This window comes from Schistocerca piceifrons, chromosome X (genome assembly GCF_021461385.2).
Source record: "Schistocerca piceifrons isolate TAMUIC-IGC-003096 chromosome X, iqSchPice1.1, whole genome shotgun sequence".
Lineage (NCBI taxonomy): Eukaryota > Metazoa > Arthropoda > Insecta > Orthoptera > Acrididae > Schistocerca > Schistocerca piceifrons.
Genome location: NC_060149.1, coordinates 120,517,779 through 120,540,479, shown reverse-complemented (window position 1 = coordinate 120,540,479; position 22,701 = coordinate 120,517,779). Strand labels below are relative to the sequence as shown.

The following is a 22,701-nucleotide window of genomic DNA, read 5'->3' as shown; positions in this document are numbered from 1 at the left end:
TATCCACCAACAATAAATTTAAAAGCCTTACGATCTGAGGATTGGTTAATGGATTTTGAAGAGAAGTCAAATAACATCAAATGGAATATAGTAATCAGTAATACAGTAAAAACATATTATTACAACGAGGAGCTGTGTTTCATTATGGAGGAACAGATCAAGGAGGAAATTTGAATGTAGATTTCATTGTGAACTAGAAGAGCAAAAAGAATTTTACTGGCATCGAAGGACTCTCAAACAAAATAGCAAGACTTATTTTGGAAGTAAACATAATATAATTAGTGTAAATTATTCAAGTTCATGCTCCAATTTTCTGCCATTCTCATGAGAAGCTATAAGATCTAGCGTAAAAGTTACAGGAATTGCTAAATGACATCAAATGTTACGAGACGAGAATGGGTGGTTTTAATACAAACGTAGGACAAAAACTAAAGAAGGAGTTCTCGGTATGAAATTTAGGGTACAATAGTGGAAATGACAGAGTTAATACATTAATAGAATTTGCCTAGTAGAACGATATGTTTTACCCCTCTGTATTATTGCTGAAGAAGCAAATGGACTTGGTAAAATAAAAATCAACTTGATTATATTTTATGAAATAGCTAAGAAAGTGGTCGGAGTGTGACGATCTTAAATCACTTTGTTATTTCGTGTGATCTCAAGCCAGTTAGATGCAGAGTGAGAACGGATACATAGCTGTAAGGAAACAACCTACTTAGGCAGAAAATCGGAAATGTAGATGAGACTGTTCACGAATATGAGAAATAATAGATTAAATAAGCCTTAATTCCAGAATATTACAAACTGGACACTATATTCTACGTAGACGAAAGGCCAATTATATGAGAAAGGTACTTATGTAAACAGCAAAAGATACTGCAGTTGTAAAGAAAGCAAAAGGAAGAAATTCTCAAATGGAATGCTATTAATATTAAATAAAAGTAGAGAACTTCAAATAAATGATAGTAGGAATATTATATAATATCCTAAATTAAAGAGAACTATTCGGTAATGTCTTCCAGAGAGGATCTGAGGAAAGACAATTAAAATTTGTTAAGGTAAACAATTGAAGACATGCCCGGAAAAACGGGATAACCCTCGAACGTAAAAACTTAGAGATAAGTGTTGTCATCTGTTGCTGGGTACAGGAAGTATCAAAACTGACATTGGTCTCACACCTAAATATCTTAATATGATATTTAGAGGTGAGGACAGCAACATATGGCAACACTTACCTCTAAGCTTTTACATTTGAGGGTTAGCTCGTTTTTCCGCGCATATCTTCAGTTGAAAACAACAGGTATCTGAGGTAAATAAAACAAAAACTTATTTTGGGTAAACACCAAATTCCCTCAGTTAAGGTGTCAGAAGGTACAGTAACGAACATAAGAGAGAAAACTGTACAAACATTAAGATAGTTTCAGAAACACAGATAATAACGGACAAGTCGTTTCTCGGATAAAGACAGATGATCTGCACAAATCCATTCGAGGCACGAAGAAAAACGGCTCTGAGCACTATGGGACTTAACATCTTAGGTCATCAGTCCCCTAGAACTTAGAACTACTTAAACCTAACTAACCTAAGGACATCACACACATCCATGCCCGAGGCAGGATTCGAACCTGCGGCCGTAGCAGTTCCGCGTTTCCGGACTGCAGCGCCTAGAACCGCACGGCCACCGCGGCCGGCCACGAAGAAAGGAAAGGCTCCTAGCGATGATGGAGTTCCAATAAAAATGGTTAAAACTAGAGCAAAGTAATACAAAAGGAGGTTACAAAAATTCCTCAGAACTTAAACAATGTTGTAATTATTCTACTTCTTATAAAAAGAGACAGACAAGACAAAAAACTGAAGACCTATCAGACTTTCCACCGTAATGTGCAATATATGCACTAAATTTATCACCATCCACATAGAAGGGAATTTAGATTTGAAACTGGCAAATTAACAGTACAATAAACAATATTATGGAACGGAGCAGTATCAATTACTACTTTGTCTGATATTCGCAGATTCTGAAAAGTTTTTGACTCAGTTTCAAGAAAGTTTCTACTAGTAGCCCTTGAGTAAAAAGGCATCGATTTAACATAATTATGTTAGTATTCTGAACGAGGTATCAGCCAGGAAAATATATTCCATAACATCAAAAATACTCTCAGAAATCCTATAAGAAGGTCCTTAAACTGGTGAAAGCTTGAAGGAATATGTGAACAAAGGTGAATAACTTTCGTGTTCCTGATGGTGTTGTATTTATGGTTCAAATGGCTCTGAGCACTATGGGACTTAACATCTATGGTCATCAGTCCCCTAGAACTTAGAACTACTTAAACCTAACTAACCTAAGGACATCACACAACACCTAGTCATCACGAGGCAGAGAAAATCCCTGACCCCGCCGGGAATCGAACCCGGGAACCCGGGCGGGGGAAGCGAGAACGCTACCGCACGACCACGAGCTGCGGACTTGTATTTATGTTCCTGGTGCAGATATACTACAACAACTAATGGAAGAAGTTTGAAAGTAAGCCTAATAATGAAATGTAATACCACTACAATAATGTGTAATCAACACTTCGAAGAAAAACTTGCACAAATTAACATTATGCCACAGACAGAGCGAACGATTTTTTAAACATTTTAGGGCAGCTGAAGAGACTGACTGGATGGAGAGCATAAGAATAGAAAGAAAAGTAAAACTGGTCAGCCATGTTTTTGGTAAACTAAATAGGAATTTGAAAGCTAACTTTCAATGTGATTCGAAAAGGAAACTCAGTGTGTCTGACCAGCTTGGAGTTACGGCAGCGTGACGCAGACTTTTCATGCGATAATTTTTAAAAACTGGAGCGTTGTGCAGCGAGCAATGGAGGGTTGCAGTAGAGGCATTAGGGAAAAAAACAACAAAATAAAAACGAAATAGGTCGGGAAACAAACATCGAATGTAAGACGTAATTATACACTACTGGTCATTAAAATTGCTACACCACGAAGATGACGTGCAACAGACTCGAAATTTAACCGACAGGAATTAGATGCTGTGATATGCAAATGATTAGCTTTTCAGAGGATTCGCACAAGGTAGGTGCCGGTGGCGACACGTATAACGTGCGGAAAGTTTACAACCGATTTCTCATACACAAACAGCAGTTGACCGGCGTTGTCTGGTGAAACGTTGTTGTGATGCCTCGTGTAAGGAGGGGAAATGCGTACCATCACGTTTCCGACTTTGATAAAGATCGGATTGTAGCCTACCGCGATTGCGGTTTATCGTATCGCGACATAGCTGTTCGCGTTGGTCGAGACCCAATGACTGTTAGCAGAATATGAAATCGGTGGGTTCAGGAGGGTAATACGGAACGCCGTGCTGGATCCCAACGGCCTCGTATCACTAGCAGTCGAGATGACAGGCATCTTATCCGCATGGCTGTAACGGATCGTGCAGCCACGTCTCGATCCCTGAGTCAACAGATGGGGACGTTTGCAAGACAACAACCATCTGCACGAACAGTTCGACGACGATTGCAGCAGCATGGACTATCAGCTCGGAGACCATGGCTGCGGTTACCCTTGACGCTGCATCACAAACAGGAGCGCCTGGGATGGTGTACTCAACGACGAACCTGGGTGCACGAATGGCAAAACGTCATTTTTTCGGATGAATCCAGGTTCTGTTTACAGCATCGTGATGGTCGCATCCGTGTTTGGCGACATCGCGGGTAACGCACATTGGAAGCGTGTATTCGTCATCGCCATACTGGCGTATCACCCGGCGCGATGGTATGGGGTGCCATTGGTTACACGTCTCGGTCATCTGTTGTTCGCATTGACGGCGCTTTGAACAGTGGACGTTACATTTCAGATGTGTTGCGACCCATGGCTCTACCCTTCATTCGATCCCTGCGAAACCCTACATTTCAGCAGGATAATGCACGACCGCATGTTGCAGGTCCTGTACGGGCCTTTCTGGCTACAGAAAATGTTCGACTGCTGCCCTGGTCAGCACATTCTCCAGATCTCTCACCAATTGAAAACGTCTGGTCAATGGTGGTCGAACAACTGGCTCGTCACAATACGCCAGTCACTACTCTTGATGAACTGTGGTATAGTGTTGAAGCTGCGTGGGCAGCTGTACCTGTACACGCTATCCAAGCTCTGTTTGACTCAATGTCCAGGCGTATGAAAGCCGTTATTACGGCCAGAGGTGGTTGTTCTGGGTACTGATTTCTCAGGATCTATGCACCCAAATTGCGTGAAAATGTAATTACATGTCAGTTGTAGTATAATATATTTGTCCCATGAATACCCGTTTATCATTTGCATTTTTTCTTAGTGTAGCAATTTTAATGGTCAGTAGTGTAGTTATAATGATAGTTAAACGCTGAGCGGGACATGAAGCCAGCGAAAGGATTAAGTTGGACGGAAAAAATAAAATTGTTTCAGAAAATATTTGATGCACTTTAAGATAGGCAATCCACAGCCGGAGCAGGTTATGTTAGTTGTGTTGCCTATGTTAAAATACATGAAATAAAGTGAGGTTACAATTAAAATTTCGTTGTGTGAGAGAGTCCAACGGAAACGAGTTATCGTAGGACAATGAAACACTGTGGAAACATTTTTAAGGACATTCGGAAGAGAAATAACGAATAAACCATTGAAAGATACATATTTTAATTTTCACATGAGAGGGTAACATTTGTTAATTGAGTACCATGTTTAAGTTCCAGATTACAAACGTTGCTCAATGTGACGACGAACTGCATCTACGACAGCCTGCAACCGCACTAGAGATACCATTTCACAACTGTTCACAGCACTTTCCGAACGGTGGACCATGGAACGTTCAGCTGCCGAGACACACTGCTTGAAGATCGCACAGAGCGTCCAGCACTCTCAACCATGGCAACAGTAACGTCTTCAACAAGTTGTGGCGCAAATGGCCTCCTGCCTCTCCCAGGAGAAATTCTCAGATCGGCACTTAATTCGAAGTTACGAATCATGTTGTTCAGCCCCGGTGCGGAAAGACCCTCTCCGTATTCCTTCAATGCGTCGATACTCGCGAAGAGGAGCAGCACTACTGCCACTGTTTTGATGAAGCGGCTTCACAAGTAAGGCCCTGGTCACCTTGGCCAAATCCATGTTGAGTGTCTGCAGCTGTAGTGCACACTGACGCCTGTGTTTCAGCACTATGTCGCCGCACCAGTGCCGGCGCCCAACAAGTCATGACACTAACATTAATACGAGGGCAGTTCAATAAGTAATGCAACACATTTTTTTTCTGAAACAGGGGTTGTTTTATTCAGCATTGAAATACACCAGGTTATTCCCCAATCTTTTAGCTACACAACACTATTTTTCAATGTAATCTCCATTCAATGCTACGGCCTTACGTCACCTTGAAATGAGGGCCTGTATGCCTGCACGATACCATTCCACTGGTCGATGTCGGAGCCAACGTCGTACTGCATCAATAACTTCTTCATCATCCGCGTAGTGCCTCCCACGGATTGCGTCCTTCATTGGGCCAAACATATGGAAATCCGACGGTGCGAGATCGGGGCTGTAGGGTGCATGAGGAAGAACAGTCCACTGAAGTTTTGTGAGCTTCTCTCGGGTGCGAAGACTTGTGTGAGGTCTTGCGTTGTCATGAACAAGGAGAAGTTCGTTCAGATTTTTGTGCCTACGAACACGCTGAAGTTTCTTCAATTTCTGAAGAGTAGCACAATACACTTCAGAGTTGATCGTTTGACCATGGGGAAGGACATCGAACAGAATAACCCCTTCAGTGTCCCAGAAGACTGTAACCATGACTTTACCGGCTGAGGGTATGGCTTTAAACTTTTTCTTGGTAGGGGAGTGGGTGTGGCGCCACTCCATTGATTGCCGTTTTGTTTCAAGTTCGAAGTGATGAACCCATGTTTCATCGCCTGTAACAATCTTTGACAAGAAATTGTCACCCTCAGCCACATGACGAGCAAGCAATTCCGCACAGATGGTTCTCCTTTGCTCTTTATGGTGTTCGGTTAGACAACGAGGGACCCAGCGGGAACAAACCTTTGAATATCCCAACTGGTGAACAATTGTGACAGCACTACCAACAGAGATGTCAAGTTGAGCACTGAGTTGTTTGATGGTGATCCGTCGATCATCTCGAACGAGTGTGTTCGCACGCTCCGCCATTGCAGGAGTCACAGCTGTGCACGGCCGGCCCGCACGCGGGAGATCAGTCTTGCTTGACCTTGCGGCGATGATGACACACGCTTTGCCCAACGACTCACCGTGCTTTTGTCCACTGCCAGATCACCGTAGACATTCTGCAAGCGCCTATGAATATCTGAGATGCCCTGGTTTTCCGCCAAAAGAAACTCGATCACTGCCCGTTGTTTGCAACGCACATCCGTTACAGACGCCATTTTAACAGCTCCGTACAGCGCTGCCACCTGTCGGAAGTCAATGAAACTATACGAGACGAAGCGGGAATGTTTGAAATATTCCACAAGAAATTTCCTGTTTTTTCAACCAAAATTGGCCGAGAAAAAAAATGTGTTGCATTACTTATTGAACTGCCCTCGTAACAACTAAAATACTGCAGCGCAGAGTGTGAACATCGTACCTATACAGGTTTGTACCCATAAGGTAAACAGTTTTTCGTCTACAGAGGCTCAAGTAGCCAAAGTCTAATTATAGCCACTCTGTACTTTCTGCACCACTTTTATTTTGCCCATACTGTAGAGGGACCAAACAGGCTCTATACTGGATTCAAAGATGTAGGAACGAACCGAGAGACACTCAAATGGAAGATGCGCAGATGACAGTAGAAAGTATGCGGGAGCAGCATAAATGCGTATCAGTAGCGAATGTAATGCACGGCCGGCCGGAGTGGCCGAGCGGTTCTAGGCGCTACAGTCCGGAACCGCGCGACCGCTACGGTCGCAGGTTCGAATCCTGCCTCGGGCATGGAAGTGTGTGATGTACTTAGGTTTGTTAGGTTTAAGTAGTTCTAAGTTCTAGGGGACTGATGACCTCAGAAGTCAAGTCCCATAGTGCTCAGAGCCATTTGAACCATTTTGTAATGCACGGGAAAGTCCAGTGGAACCTTGTATCCAGCACCGAAAGAGGCTACGATAAAGGTGTGTACTTGGTGTAGGCAAGTGGTTCTCTGTTGCAGGCGGTAGCTTGATGCAAGAGGCTAGACAGCAAGGGGTAACAAACAATTTCTCGACTTCTAGTTTAAAATGGCGTACATACAGTGTCCACAGAAGGCGTGCGGCGGCGGAGGTCGACGACAGGAAGAAAGGAAGATTATGGTGTAACGTCCCGTCGACATCGAAGTCATTAGAAACGGATACGTCGGCGATCCAGATCGGGACGGCAGGCGAGAAGGCGCCGCTATCAGCGCTTCCGTCAGTACGGCATAGTGGCGACCTTGCTAGCGATGTATCTACTGAAGCACCAAAGAAAGTGTACAGGCATGCGAATTCAAATGCAGAGATATGTAAACAGGCAGAATACCGCGCTGTTGCCGGCAACGCCTATATAAGACAAGTGTCTGGCGCAGTTGTTAGGTCGGTTACTGCTGCTACAGTGACAGGTTGTCAAGATTTAAGTGAGTTTGAATATGATGTTACACTCGGCGCACGAGCGATGGGCACAGAGCATCTTAGAGGTAGCGATTAAGTGGAGTTTTTCCAGTACGACCATTTCACAAGTGTACAGTGAATATCAGGAATCCGGTAAAACATCAAATCTCCGACATAGCTGCGGCCGGAAAAAGATCCTGCAAGAACAAGACCAACGATGACTAAAGATAATCGTACAACGTGACAGAAGTGCAACCCTTACGCAGATTGCTGCAGATTTCAATGCTCGGCGTTCAACAAGTTTCAGTGTGCGAACCACTCAACGAAACATGATCGATATGGGCTTTCGGAGCCGAAGGCCCACTCGTGTACCCTTGATGACTGCGCAACACAAAGTTTTACGCCTCACCTGGGCCCGTCAACACCGCCATTGGATTGTTGATGAGTGGAAATATGTTTCCTGGTCGGACGAGTTCAAATTGTATCGAGTGGATGGACGTGTGTGGATATGGAGACAACCTCATGAATCCTGCGTGTCATCAGGGGACTGTTCAAACTGGTAGAGGCTCTGTAACGGTGTGGAGTGTGTGCAGTTGGAGTGATATGGACCCCTGATACGTCTAGTTATGACTCTGATAGGTGACACGTAAGCATCCTGTCTGATCACCTGCATCCATTCATGTCCATTGTGCATCCCGACGAACTTGGGCTATTCCAGAAGGACAATGCGACACACCACACGTCCAGAATTGCTACATAGTGGCTCCAGGAACACTCTTATGAGTCTAAACACTACCGCTGGCCACCAAACTCCCAGACATGAACATTATTGGGCATAACTGGGATGCCTTGCGATGCGCTGATCAGAAGAGATTTTCACCCCCTATACTCTTACGGATTTAAGGGCAGCCCTGCAGGATACATGGTGTCAATTTCCTCCAGCACTACTTCAGACATTAGTCGAGTCCATGCCAGGTCGTGCTGTGGCGCTTCTGCATACTCGCGGGAGCCCTACACGACATTAGGCAGTTGTACCAATTTCTTTGGCTCTTCAGTGTAGTTCGGCGCCTTGAAGTGTCAGGAGTTCTCTTCTGCCTTCGTAACTGCGATCGGAAAGCGGGGCCGGTGACTCGGAGTTGATGCCAGGCGCTGACGGTCACCGGTAGCTGGAAACGAGAGGACGTTAGTTCTACCTCCGGCTCACCCAGGCCACAGCTGGACCCCTCCAGGATGTCCCGATGACATGATGGATGGACGTTGGCGGAAGCCAACACTCAGCGGTCGACAATTCGTAGCCTGGCTGTGTCGATATGCCCAGTCTGCCGGGACGGCCTGCTTTAATACAAGATGAGGCATGTCTTGCGGCGGTTGAGGTCACGTGCGCGGCCCTCCCCAGCGCCTGGGTCGCAGTTGTAGAGGCGCTGGTAAGGCGTAAGTGCTGAGATCTCGTGTTCTGTCAAGCGATCGGATTTCGGCAATAGGCCTCGTCTTGTGGCCGCTCCGCTACACTACGTTCACACAATAAAGTACCAAAATATACGCTTGTGCACACATGCAAATTCACGAGCAAGTTATCAGGTTCGCTTTAGTATCAACATTTGGTGGAGAATTGTGAGTAACAGACTATTAGAGTCATAAAATTTACTGGACGTTACCCTAGCAGAGACACAAGGGACACGGTTTGTGTACAGCGGGACACCACTCTATTTTCTACTGCACTTATGACAACATTTAATCCAAATGTTATGTGAGTGATGGATTAGTCGAGGAGGTATAGTAGCATGGCGTTCACTTGACCTTAATCCCTTAGATTTCAGGTCATGCAGCCATTTATGGGTTTTACGACGGGCCTATCTTATTTGAGCGTATCCCATGGAAATGTCCCAATCTACGGTAACCATTTGTGTCTGCAAGAGTTCGTGATTCTTTGAGGAAGAGGAAGAAAAAGAATTGTGTTTAACGTCCCATCAGTGACGAGATCAATAGAGATGGAGCTCAACCTCCGATTGGTTAAATGATGGAGACGGAAACATCCCAGCATTTGCCTTGAACAATTTACGGAAACCATGGAATACGAAAATATGGAAGGCTGAGTGAGGATTTGAACCGCCAGTCCCCTGAATGCAGTCCAACCGTCCACTATTGCACCACCTCGCTCTCGTTGTGGAAGAGAGTTGCAGAATGTGTTAACAGTTGTTGGGAATCACATGGGACACCCACGTAGTGTTAATAGAAATATTGCTATCCTACAACGAGGTGGTCCATATCTCAACATATTTCTAGTTTTCACCAATAGTATCTTTCATGCTTTTTTTACTGCTGTAGAGAGCAAGCGAGAGAAAGAGAGGGAGAGACAGAGACAGAGAGAGCGAGAGAAAGAGAGAGAGAGAGAAAGAGAAAGCGAGAGAGAGAGAGAGAGATCCAGATGGTACAGCAGAGAGGGAGACTGAGACAGAGTTTAGCATCTGTTCTACATTGTAGTTAAGGGAGAAATTTTGCTATTTGTGGTCTGGAGATAGGTAGAAAGATTCTCAGCACTATATACACCTAAAATAAACCAGTGCTTCACTGTACTCTGAATCAATTGTATCCATCCTTTGGTAGACATTCAGAAAGCTCAAGAGACTCTTACCCGATATATTTCCGAAAATGGAAGACATCTCTCCCCTGGTGCCAGAGTGATATTTTCACAGTATACTGTAAACAACCATTAGTCTAAAGGCGTTGCTAAATGTGTACTTTATTACGGACTTATTTAATTATACAGGTTGTCCCATGAATGTTGCGACAAAGTTCGAGCAGTTGTAAAGGGTGTCTTGAGGAACAAAAGAGGATAGGAACTCGTGTCCGGAAAGTCATCCAACGACGCTACAGAGCGTTGAAGCTATAAGCGCTGGCGCCTGCCACTAGGCAGCAAACGTAAACTTGTACACTATCGGATCGTAGGCGGAACGTCTCGCATTGCTGTTTGTTCTTCAGTGATCGCGACTGATTCCCACAATCGTCAGTGTAGACAGGCCTTGACTCCCATGAACGCTATGTTCTGTTGCCTTGAAAGATGACGGTTTCGGATACGGGTTTACATCTGCAGTTCATATGTCGCCTGCGCACAGAAAAAGACTGTAATTGCAGAAGGTTCCAGAAGAAAAATGAACTGCTGATGGAAATTCGTATCCAAAACCGTCATCCACCAAGGCAACAGACATCGTATTCATAGGTGATAAGACCTTTCTACCCAGCGACTAGCTCCACCTACTCCACTGGCGATTGTGGCAATCAGTCGAGATCATTGCATAACAAACAACAGTGCGAGACGTCCCGCCTACGTTCCGTCAGCGTAAAAAGTGACGTTTGCTGCCGGAAGGGTTGACTAGTGGCAGACGCTGGGGCCTATAATTTCGACTTTCTGTAGCGTCGTTGGACGTCATTTCCGGACACGGCTTCCTTGCCACTATTTGTTCCTCAAGACGTTCTCTATATCTCCTCGAAGTTTGTCTCAACTTTCCGGGGACACCTTGTATACGCCAATACCACTGCTAAAAATTGGAACTTTTTCATTGTGGGCCTAAATATTAGGAAGTATCGAGGTAAAAAAGGCGTTGCAGTGCAAAACTGTGTTGAGTGAGTTGCACTGGTACAAGAAAATATCAAATAGCTTTTTGCGGTGATGAAGCAAGAGGGAGTACTTACCTTTGTCCGAGACTGATGTTGATTCCAGCATTTGCTTCAGTTTCCGTATTTCCTCTTGATACTCTCGCAGTAGTGTGTCCTTGGGATCCTCATTTATGCGTGGTTTATTTTTTATATTTTTTGCTCTGTTCACGTACCGTAATGTGCTCAGTGTTTCGTCGTAGTTGTTATCAGCAGGAGATATGCAACCTACCATAAGAGTTTTCGTGTTGCCTCCTAAGGAATCCTACGAAAAATGTTGAAATTATGAGAATACGTTTTTATAGTGATTTACGTGAATGGATATAAACACTCCTTACACTATGTTTCCTGTGCTTTTACATACTACAACATTGTTTATGAAGGTTATAACTTAACATCTTGCTGAAAAGTCAATATTAGAAACGGAACATAAGGACAGGCTGGAGAAGGATGGAGACGGAAAAAGTCCGTCCCCATGTTAGAAGACTCATCCCTGTGTTCGTCCTCTAACGACTTTCGAAAAAGATGGAAAACTCGCATCAAGATGATCGGACGGGGATCTGAACTTCATCCTTCCCAGTAGAAGTCCGGTTATCGATCACTGCATCTCCTCGTTTGTGCTGTTATGCTTTTTCTCTTATGGGATGAATACCATTAAATCTATTTCTAATTTGCATTGATAGTGACACTTCAGGAATGATAGGAGTAGGGCGTCCTTCAGCCTGGGACACAGCGGCAGCCCTACTTATAAGGACTCCGCTAACCAGCAAAATCACGTTGAAGATATGCTGTCATGTTGACGAGGATTTTGAGAATCATGTATCGTCCAACTATATCCTAAAGCGGCGCCATAGGATATCACGCCTGACGATATAGGTGACCATATCATTCACTGAAACTCCTCCAAATAATTTGGAAATTGAAGCATGAAAGATTTTTGGCAGGGTGACCTGTGGCACTTCCATCTTGGGCAATACCATCGCTAGCAGGAGACGTGGAGTGCATGTGGCCTTCTACATAACTATGAAGGGTTCAGTTTCGTCAGAGAACCCAAGCTTCACAAAGCAAACAAAATACATCCATTCCCGTTAGAAACAATCATTACATTGTACGCTGCCTTACTGACATCAAGGATCATTTCCATCACGGTGTCTCATATCGAGATAGATCTTGATTCATCGGGTCAATTTTCTGCTCATTTTGGGCTGAATGAATGTGTTCAAACATAGGCGTTAGTTCAGATGGTGTGCTCTTGCGATGACTGATACACGGCTAACACCTCACGTTCAGAGTGTTGGGTTGTTCTTCAAAACCATTATCCGGTCTCCCGTAAATCCACAATTCAATCTCGCTGAAATTCAGTCAATTGCGCAACAGACCATTGCGACAAGGAAAATGGAGATGTTATGGGCTCGACGTTTTCATGCTAATTACGCATTTCCTACCCTGTATTCAGAATGGTGTTTTGACCGTCACCTGTCAAAACCCCACTCGAATATGTCACGTCTTTAAAGATGTCCATTTTTCATATGCGTTATTTTTCTTAGGTCTTAAATCCTTTTACACTACTCAGGCGAACCTGACTGGTCTGTCCTTTTACACTGCTCAGGTGAACCTGAATGGTCTGAAGTAGTTACTCACAAGTTCATTTTAAATGTCATCTGAACACACCAAGTTTCGCCGAAGCCAATTATAAGGTAGTAGTTTTTTTCTGAATAATTACTTATTTACATTTTTATTAAACATTCGATATAAATAAAAATATTCTAAAATTTGTTTACGCTCTTCACTTGAGTCGACTTTGAAAGAGAAAGTTACGAAATTTAGATGCACACCTTCTAGAGGAGTACCACTGTGATCTCACCAAAAACACAGTAGTTAACATGAACATCACCTCTGGTCACAATCTGCTCGGTGGAAGACGCAGAAATTTTTTTTGGAAATTTGTGGTAAATTCCTGTGGGATCAAATTGCTGAGGCCATGGGTCCCTAGGCTTACACACTACTTAATCTAACTCCAACTAACTTAAACGCGAACCATGGCAAGGCGCCCTAGGCCACGCGGCTACCCCGCGCGGCGAAGACGCAGAGCGAAAATTACTTCTGCAGTATTAAACGAAGAATGGAGCTCGTTATTTCAGAATCCAAAGCTCACAAACACGTTTCATCGTCTGATATTTTGCACAAAACACTTCCCGGCCTCCTTTTAAGTTTGTTGAGCGAGTAATAATAGTACGCTTGTTGCTGCTGGTCACAATACGTCTGCTTTAACTGCAACTACGTCGGAGAGAACAAACAGATCAATGAACACTACAGTACAGGGTGAGGAAACTAAGAACGAAAACTTAGCCAAAACTAGTAAATATAACTAGATGCGGTTCGCGCTAAGTTATAGCGGACAATGTCGCAAATATTATGACGCACTTTGTAACGTTTATAGCTGCCAAGTTATGACACCACCTTCGTTGTTTCTTCTTCTTTTTTCTTAAATGGAACTATATACAGGGTGATTAGAAAATACTTTTACAAAATTTGGAGACATATTCCTTATACTAAAACAAGAAAGATTATTTGTATAAATATATGTCCGAAAATTCTTCGTTTTCGAATTATTAATGAAAGTTAAGGTTCAATGGCTTTCTGGCTGCAACCCAAAAACTTCGATACACTCATTCAAATAAGGCTTTGATGCATTGTGTCCATTTTATCCTAGATGTCGATGTGGTGCTATGGAGATTTGTTTATAGTTGTCAATAGTCTGTCTTCAACGTTTCAAATGTGTACATGTTCTGAGTTAACTGAAAGTGTTCCTTTCGACCATGACAGGATATTCATTTAGTGAACAGTATTTCATTCAGGCTAGACATCAGAATGTGTTTAAGATTAATATGTTTGGTACAATTGTAGGTGAAAATGGTTCAAATGGCTCTGAGCACTATGGGACTTAACTTCTAAGGTCATCAGTCCCCTAGAACTTAGAACTACGTAAACCTAACTAACCTAAGGACATCACACACATCCATGCCCGAGGCAGGATTCGAACCTGCGATCGTAGCGGTCGCGCGGTTCCAGACTGTGGCGCCTTTAACCGCTTGGCCACCACGGCCGGCAATTGTAGGTGAGTGACTGAAGGGTCCGCTTGTTCTCCCAGCACGTATCACACGTGCTGTCTACAGGAACTTCATTCAGAACACACACCAAGGTAATTTGAAGTCATTTTGGCTATTTTTTCGACCGTGAGTGTCCCAAGAAATATGTACAGGTTTTTAACTACCGCTGCCAATCACAAAATTTGCTAACTACTGTATTATTTATTTATTGTGCGACATGTTTCGAGGGAATACCACATCATCAGGCTACATGGCATTACAAAATCAATTTCCCAATAAGATCATATAGATGTTAAACAGTCTTTTCATAAATGCTGTGGTTGTCCTTTGGAAGAAGAGAAAACCTAGTAAGAGGCGATGTCACTTTGTAAGCTGGACTGATGTTTGCGTGACAATGTTTTGTAACAGTCACTCACTTTGTTCTTATTCCGTGTTTAACATCTGTATGGCGTGTTTAACATCTGTATGATGTTATTGTGAAATTGTTTTTTTTGCCTTATAGCCTGATGATGTATTCCCTCGAAACATGTCACACAATAAATAAATAATACATTAGTTAACAAATTTTGTGACTGGTAGCAGTAATTAGAAACCTTTACATACAACACTCCAAGATGCACTAGAAGATATATCCCTGAAAATAATTCGAAACATGTGGTTTATGCAATATGCCAAACCCTACCTTCGCCCGCAAGGTTGACGGGCCTCACCCCAACTGTGAACGTTTGAAGCATTAGCCATCTAACCAGCTCGGGATTTTGACGATCAAACGCGCCAGTTGAACAAAATTTGGCACAATATCCCTCAAGCGGACATCCAACAACACTATCAATCAATGCCAAGCTGAATAACTTCTTGCACATGGGCCAGAGGTGGAGAAACGCGTTATTGACTTGCTCAGTTTGTGTAGCTCTTTCTCTTGAATTAATAATCCAATTTTTCTGACATTTTAATCACTTGTTTTCTGTACGTATACATCGCACCTACTGATTCCCATCACATTCACATAATTCCTTCGTGGTGCGATTTTTGCGTGTAAGTGGAGAAAAACAGTTAAGTGTGGAGACGTTTACAGGAGAGAATCAGGTTTTTGTACAGTACATTTGACTGCCTCCAATAGATAACGCTTAATTGTATCGTTATATTATTTTAAATCGACTGCAGATGAACCCACGAGGTAAGCAGTTAGCCACCTCTGTAGAAACTCTTATTACAGCCAATGAGAGCTTTTAGTGCGAGGAACACCAAGTACAAATCAGAGTGGTACGCTGCAACGACCAGATCGACGCCAGCTCAGGGTACAGTACGAAGGAGTGCTTGATCCAAACAGCAGCATTCTGTCTGATGTGCGCCAGAGTAAGTCTGTAGGGGCTTCAGTGGTAGGACAGATTGTAGGCCAATCGTGGAGGTAACCTGAAAAGTGCCATCAATAAATTTTTATCCGCGACATTTGACAGGTGGCAACAGTTCTTGCCCGAGTTTAGACCCTGACACAGCAACCTTGACACGATTGCCCGTAGAAAGCTCAGTGCCAGCAACAGAAGCGCTGTCTCCAAATAGTAGTTAACGCCCACCTACTGTTTTCTCCCAAACATAAAACAGAGACTGGCAATAAAACACATGAATCTCTCAAGAGACCTGACACACTTCTTGACTGTTCATGGACCTTACGCCTCCTCTGGCATCGAAATAGTGGAAGATAAACCTCCGAATGTGTCTGTGGTGAAGATGGCACGCCAGAACATACTATATGAGGATGTCCACTGTATACCGATGTTGCTGATATTGATTCCCAGCAACTGAATCAGTACGGAAGACTCATGTCAAGGAGATAATGTGCTGCGAGACAACATGGCAGATTCTGGAGAGTACTGCCCGCGCCATTTCATGAAAAGCGTGGGTAACGTGGTACATTAACAATCAACTCCCGCCTATTGCAACACGGGAGATTTCAACTGAAGATAGAGAAGCACCGCAGCGAAGAGAGCTGAGGTGAACAGCTACGGCCGGCCGCTGTGGGCGAGCGGTTCTAGACTCTTCAGTCCGGAACCGCGCTGCTGCTACGGTCGCAGCTTCGAATCCTGCCTCGGGCATGGATGTGTGTGATGTCCTTAGGTTAGTTAGGTTTAAGTAGTTCTAAGTCTAGGCGACTGATGACCTCAGATGTTAAGTCCCATGGTGCTTGGAGCCATTCGAACAGCTACGGGAGACGAATAGCCAAATCCGCACGCGTGGCGACCGTAACAACACTACAGTGGGAACGCAGCCTTGTGCTGTGTCTCGCCACTCAAGGAACTAGAACCGTGTAGCATGTGGCTACACTTCTCACCGGCGCCGGCCGCGGTGGCCGTGCGGTTCTGGCGCTGCAGTCCGGAACCGCGGGACTGCTACGGTCGCAGGTTCGAATCCTGCCTCGGGCATGGGTGTGTGTGATGTCCTTAGGTTAGTTAGGTTTAAGTAGTTCTGAGTTCTAGGGGACTTATGACCTAAGATGTTGAGTCCCATAGTGCTCAGAGCCATTTGAACCATTTTTGAACTTCTCACCGGCAACAACGATACTCCCTCGCTCTAGGGTAGTTGACCCCTGCGACTGGGGAGTCGACAGACAATGGAAGAGGGAGATGCAACCATAACACCCTCCCCAGCGCCCAAGATACCGGCACAGCGCGCCTACCGACAGGAGGGCGATGGTGTGGATTATGGAATGTAGCAGACAAAAACTAGTGTTACTATTGTTTATAATCTATTTCAGTTAGTTGTAGTGTTTACTAGTGACATATAGGAGAGAAGCAAGTTGTAAGGCAATAATAGTGTTAGTCATAGGTATGGTATAGGCATACCTTAATAATACCAGAAATAATTACGGTGGCGGAAAATACAAGGTGCATCTGAAAGGTTCGGGGAATGGTCTCAGAAAATCAGGAAACAAGAGTTGCAAACAAAATAACTGTACTGACCGTTAAAGTAATCATCATTAGCTGCAACACACTTCTAATATCGGTTGTAAAAATGTTTTAAACTATCAGCAAACGCTTCCTATGGGCTCCCTCGAAGCACCGTAGTCACGCGTTGCTTTATATCCACATTATTACAGGAGATGAGACCTGATGCTACCAATACAATCCGGAGACCAAGCGACGGTGGATGGCATGCTGTTCATCGTCTTTACCGAGTCTCAAAAAAAGTCGGCTGACAAAATCCAGGATTAGGACGATGTAGATCGCCTTTTTCGACAGCAATCGTTTGATCCCTAATGGTTTTCTACCCGAGGGAGGCGGGGAAGACGATGAACACCATGCAGTTGACTGTCGATTGGTCCTCGAATAGTACTGGTAGCCTCAGGTCTCATCTCCTGTGATGATATAGATATCCAGCAAAGCGTGGCCACGGCGCGTCGAGCGATCCACAGGAAGCATTTGCTAACAATTTTTGTTGTACCTAATGAAGATTACGCTGAGGCCAGTAACGGTATTTTGTTTGTAACTCTTGTTTCGTTTATTTTCCGAGACCATTGACTGAACCTTTCAGATGCACCTTGTAGTACTGTGTTGGACGTAATATATCATTAGTTGACGATGTATAGAAAAAAAAATTGCTGTTGGCAGTAATTATTTGCGTGAGAATTAATACAGCTTGTGTTTAAATTATAGGCAACGGGCTACACTGTAATAAATAAATAAATAAAATAAATACATAAATATGAGCAGACAAATATATGGACAGTTGCATAGTCGATTCTCAGTCGAGAAAGACGGTGTGTTAAGAACACGCCAAGCGACTGGACACCCGGGGACTGGCTATTACTTATAAAAAATGTTATTTCAATATTTGTTGTTTTCTTCAATATTGAAATATGATGAATTAAATATGCTGACACGAATGAGATTCGAATGTGTATTATGCTGCTATGTGCCATATGTACAGTTTCGAACTAGGTTCGTGTTCGATGGCAATGGTTTTGAACGACGCTGAATGAAGCAGCGTTGTGATTCACTGATGATTGTCTAGCAAAATTCAATGGCTTAAATTGACAGTTATGGAGTTAGGTGAACATTGCTCGATTTTTAAAGGTTAAATAAATAACTGTATTGGTGAGAGACCTAAATAGGCGATGTAGTTTTGTTGCTATAATTGTGGTAACCTACACAGTAGTAACGGAGGTGGTTCATGTAGGTCAAACCATATATGACAATAGGTGACACTCAAGATAAAATTTTGGGGCATCATGCACTCTAAATAGTAAGTAGAAAAGGTCGCGGGATTTTACATTGTAGTCAGAACCACTCGTTTTTATGTCCACGGCAACAGTGGTTGAGAAGCGATTTGGAAGGCTCTGTTACATTCACAATGTATTACCATTATTCGTTCAAGTTCGCCTTATCAGGTTATCAAATATACAGTCAGTCTGGTATTTTATTCTGAGCATGATTGCAGGTCCACCGCAGTTTCCACGTTCGAGTATGAATGCATTGCGTATGATAAAATGTGCCTCTTTATCTTCATTCAAGTTCATGTCCAGAACAACAAGTTAGATAGAAACGCATTTCATCCGAGAACATCGCCCTGGATACGGGTTCCAAGGCATTAAATAAATATACACAGTATTCGTTCGAAATAAAATCGTCAAACGCAACCAAAAATATCTGTGATAATATTACTGTCGTGTTTTCACAAAGCGTGAAACTTTAATCAGTGGCAGCATTTTTGTGCAGGCCGCACATCTGCTCACAGTTTTATACAGAAGTCGATTTTGTTGTCAGTCTAAAAGAGTGAATTACCTGCGAAGGACAAAACACTTTAACGGTATATCGCAGTTTAACTGAACATCGCTGCACTGTTCTAGGAGATGCCATGGTTCCAATAACAGTCTAACTACCCTATTTTACGTTTCCTGTGGATTCCCTACTGAACGCCTCAGGTATATGTTTAACGTGTTCCCACTGTAAAGGAAATAGTGAGCGGTTCACAGACCCGTGACTATTCCGAATATGAAATCCGCCTCCAGTGATATCATGTTATCTTCTGATTTTGAGAACATAGAGAATGTGCAGAGGAGAACTGTGGGTGTGTTTAATCGACTGGTAACGTCACAGCAACGCTTAACAATCTCCATTGTGAGGCAATATAGAAAAGGCGTTGTGCATCATGCTCAAGATTCGGAGAGCCTGTAACCCAATAAGGGCCAAGAAGGGGGTGGTGACAGCTGTGGAGACTACTCAAAACATCCTCATTTAAATATTCCACGGTTTCCCAAAAACAATAAAGATGGCTCAGATGTACAGGACACGGCCGATTTTCTTCCCTATACTTTCACAATCTGAACTTTTGCTCCATCTGTCATTACCTCGTCGTCAAAGAAACGTTAAGTCCTAATCTTTGCTCTTTCCTTTCCTCTATCTTACATTTCAATGACCAAGAGGGAAAAATGGGAGAAATTCGGACATATACTAAGGTCTTACACTGAAGGGCCAAAGAAATTGGTATATGCATGAGTATTCAAATACAGAGACATGAAATCAGGCAGAGTGCGGCACTGCCGTCAGCAACGCCTGTACAAAAAAGCAAGTGTCTGGCGCAGTTTTTAGATCGGCTACTGCTGCTACAATGGCAGGTTATCACGATTTAAATGAGTTTGAACGTGATTTTATAGCCGGCGCACGAGCAATGGGCACAATGCATCTTCGAGGTAGCGATCAGTTGGAGATTTTTCCATACGACCCATACGACCATTTCACAAGTGTACAGTGAATATCAGGAATCCGGTAAAACATCAAATCTTCGACATTTTTGAGGCCGGAAAAAGATCTTGCAAAAATGGGACCAACGACACCTGAAGAGAATCGTTCAGCGTGACAGAAGTACAACCCTTCCACAAATTGCTACAGATTTCAATGCTGGGCCATCAACAATGTCAGCGTGCAAACCATTCAATGAAACATTATCAATATGGGATTTCGGAACCGAAGGCCCACTCGTGTACCTTTGATGACTCCATGACACTAAGCTTTACGCCTCGGCTGGGCCCACCCACACCGACATTGGACTGTTAATGACTGGAAACATGTTGCCTGGTCGGACGAGTTTAGTTTCAAATTGTATCGAGTGGATGGGCGTGTACGAGTATCGAGACAACCTTATGAATCCATGGGCCTTGGATATCAACAGGGGACTGTTCAAGCTGGTGGAGGCTGTGTAAGGGTATGGAGAGTGTGAAGTTGGAGTGATATGGGACCCCTGATACGTTTAGATACGACTCTGACATGTGATACTACGGTAACATCCTGTCTAATCACCTGCATCCATTAATGTTCATTGTGCTTTCTGATAGACTTGGGCAATTCCAGCATGACAATGCGACACCCAACACGTCCAGAATTGCTGCAGAGTGGCTCGAGGAACGCTCTTCTGAGTTTAAACGTTCCGCTAGTCACCAAACTCCCAAAAATTAACGTTATTGAGCATATCTGGATGTCTTGCAATGTGCTTTTCAGAAGCGATCTCCACCCCCTCGTACTCTTGCGGATTTATGGACAGCCCTGCAGGATTCATGGTGTCAGTTCCCTCCAACACTACTTCAAGCATTAGTGCAATCCATCCCACGTCGTGTTGCGGCACTTCCGCGTGCTCGCCGGGTCCCTACACGATATTAGGCAGGTTTACTAGTTTCTTTAGGTCTTTCAGTGTATTTCTTCACGCACAATACACACTGCACGCTATATGGTACCTTGTCAAGTACATATACTATATCGTAAAAAGTATCAGGCCCCTCCTGTGTACAGCGGGACTGACTTCTACATGTTACGAGAGGCTGATCCGCCTGGAGATTGGAAATTTGTGGTAAGGACTATGGGACCAAATTGCTAAGGTCATCGGTCCCTAGACTTACGCACTACACTTTTTGGACTGATGGATATTGTTGTTAAAATTAAGCAGGGAGGAATAAGATGGGCAGGACATGTATAGAGAATGCCAGAAACTCGGGGTGTCAAGAAAGTTTTCATGGGAAAACCTGACGGGAGAAGGAGAAAACGTAGACACAGGAAAAGGTGGCTGAACGATATGGAAGAAGATCTAAAGGCGATTGGAATAAGAAACTCGAGACGGAAGGCGATCGACAGAGAAGAACGGAGGCAGGTGATACAGGAGGTCAAGGTTCTTCAAAGACTGTAGAGCCAACCAAGAAGAAGAAGAAAAAAAAAGAAGAAGAAGAAGTGGTCACCTCATTGCGCTTAAGAAAACGCTAAATGGGGAAGGATATGAACACATTTTATAGCATTGTGTACAGTACAGTAGAGATTAGTTCTGGGACATAATTGTTTGTGTGAGCATGAAAACGCACCCTGTCAAAAAGCAGACAATGGTACGTGGACAACAACATTCCTGAAATGGACTGGCCCGCTCAGTGTCCCAACCTGAACCCAATGGAATACGTTTGGGGTGAATTAAAACGTCTACTTTTCTCCGCACCCCAGCGTCGAATACCACTACCTTCTCTGGTTTCGACTCTTGAGGAAGAATGTGCTCCCATTTCTCCAAAGACATTCAGACACCTCACTGAAAGTGTTCCCGGCAGAGTTTAACCGGTCATAAAACGAACGGTGGACACATCCCGTATTAATACCCACTGATAGATGTCCAGATTCTTTTGATCAAATAGTGTACATATGTACATGCAGAGCGACCATTTATTCAGCTGTATCAACGAATGAAAACTTCTCTATACTGCCTGTGGTCAACGACTCATTCGTATCAGTACTAGTAATATATCACGTGCACTAAATAGCAGGAGTATGTTTGTATTTTACATTCTCAGACGGAATACAGGTAACTCTTAATCTTATTCGATCATAGACAAAACTGACTGTAATGGTCGATAACTAAATAAGGCGTTAATTCAAAAGGTTTGGCCCGTAACATTATGATAACGGCGCTGGTCTGTTTTGAGCTAAAGCGTCTAAAATACACTGTCGCTAATAAGCTCGTAGACCAATTGTCCGAGGTACAGAGAATTCCTTTACAGTTATTTTTTAAACTTATAACCTCTAACTTCCAAAAGACAGTCTTAGTTCTCTAATAATGAAAGTCACCTTCCGCTCTGCATGTTTAATAATCCATTCCACCACCGTCTCCCTACATAACTGTCCTCCTTCCAGTGGTTACTGGACCGCTGTTGTGGTCGATACTCGAACAGGGTAAGCGTGCCCCTCTGGCCCAGATCTGCTGTCAGAGGGCCACTGCACTTCTAACAAGTACCACATAAATATGTTGCTTCGTTTGCATTTACCTATTTCAATCAACTATACAACTTAACTCAGACTGAGTTTATTATGCTTGTCAACAGCCAAATCACTAAAAATAGAACA

The 22,701-nt window shown here is 43.6% G+C and overlaps 1 protein-coding gene across 1 annotated transcript in view; it reads right to left on the bottom strand.

Annotated features, from left to right (window-relative positions):
• Positions 1 to 22,701, bottom strand: part of LOC124722539 (osmotic avoidance abnormal protein 3) — a 372,346-nt gene that overhangs the window by 178,985 nt on the left and 170,660 nt on the right. The window contains exon 7 of the mRNA XM_047247684.1: positions 11,268 to 11,493. Coding sequence (XP_047103640.1) covers positions 11,268 to 11,493 — 226 coding nt within the window. The remainder of the gene's footprint in view (positions 1 to 11,267; positions 11,494 to 22,701) is intronic.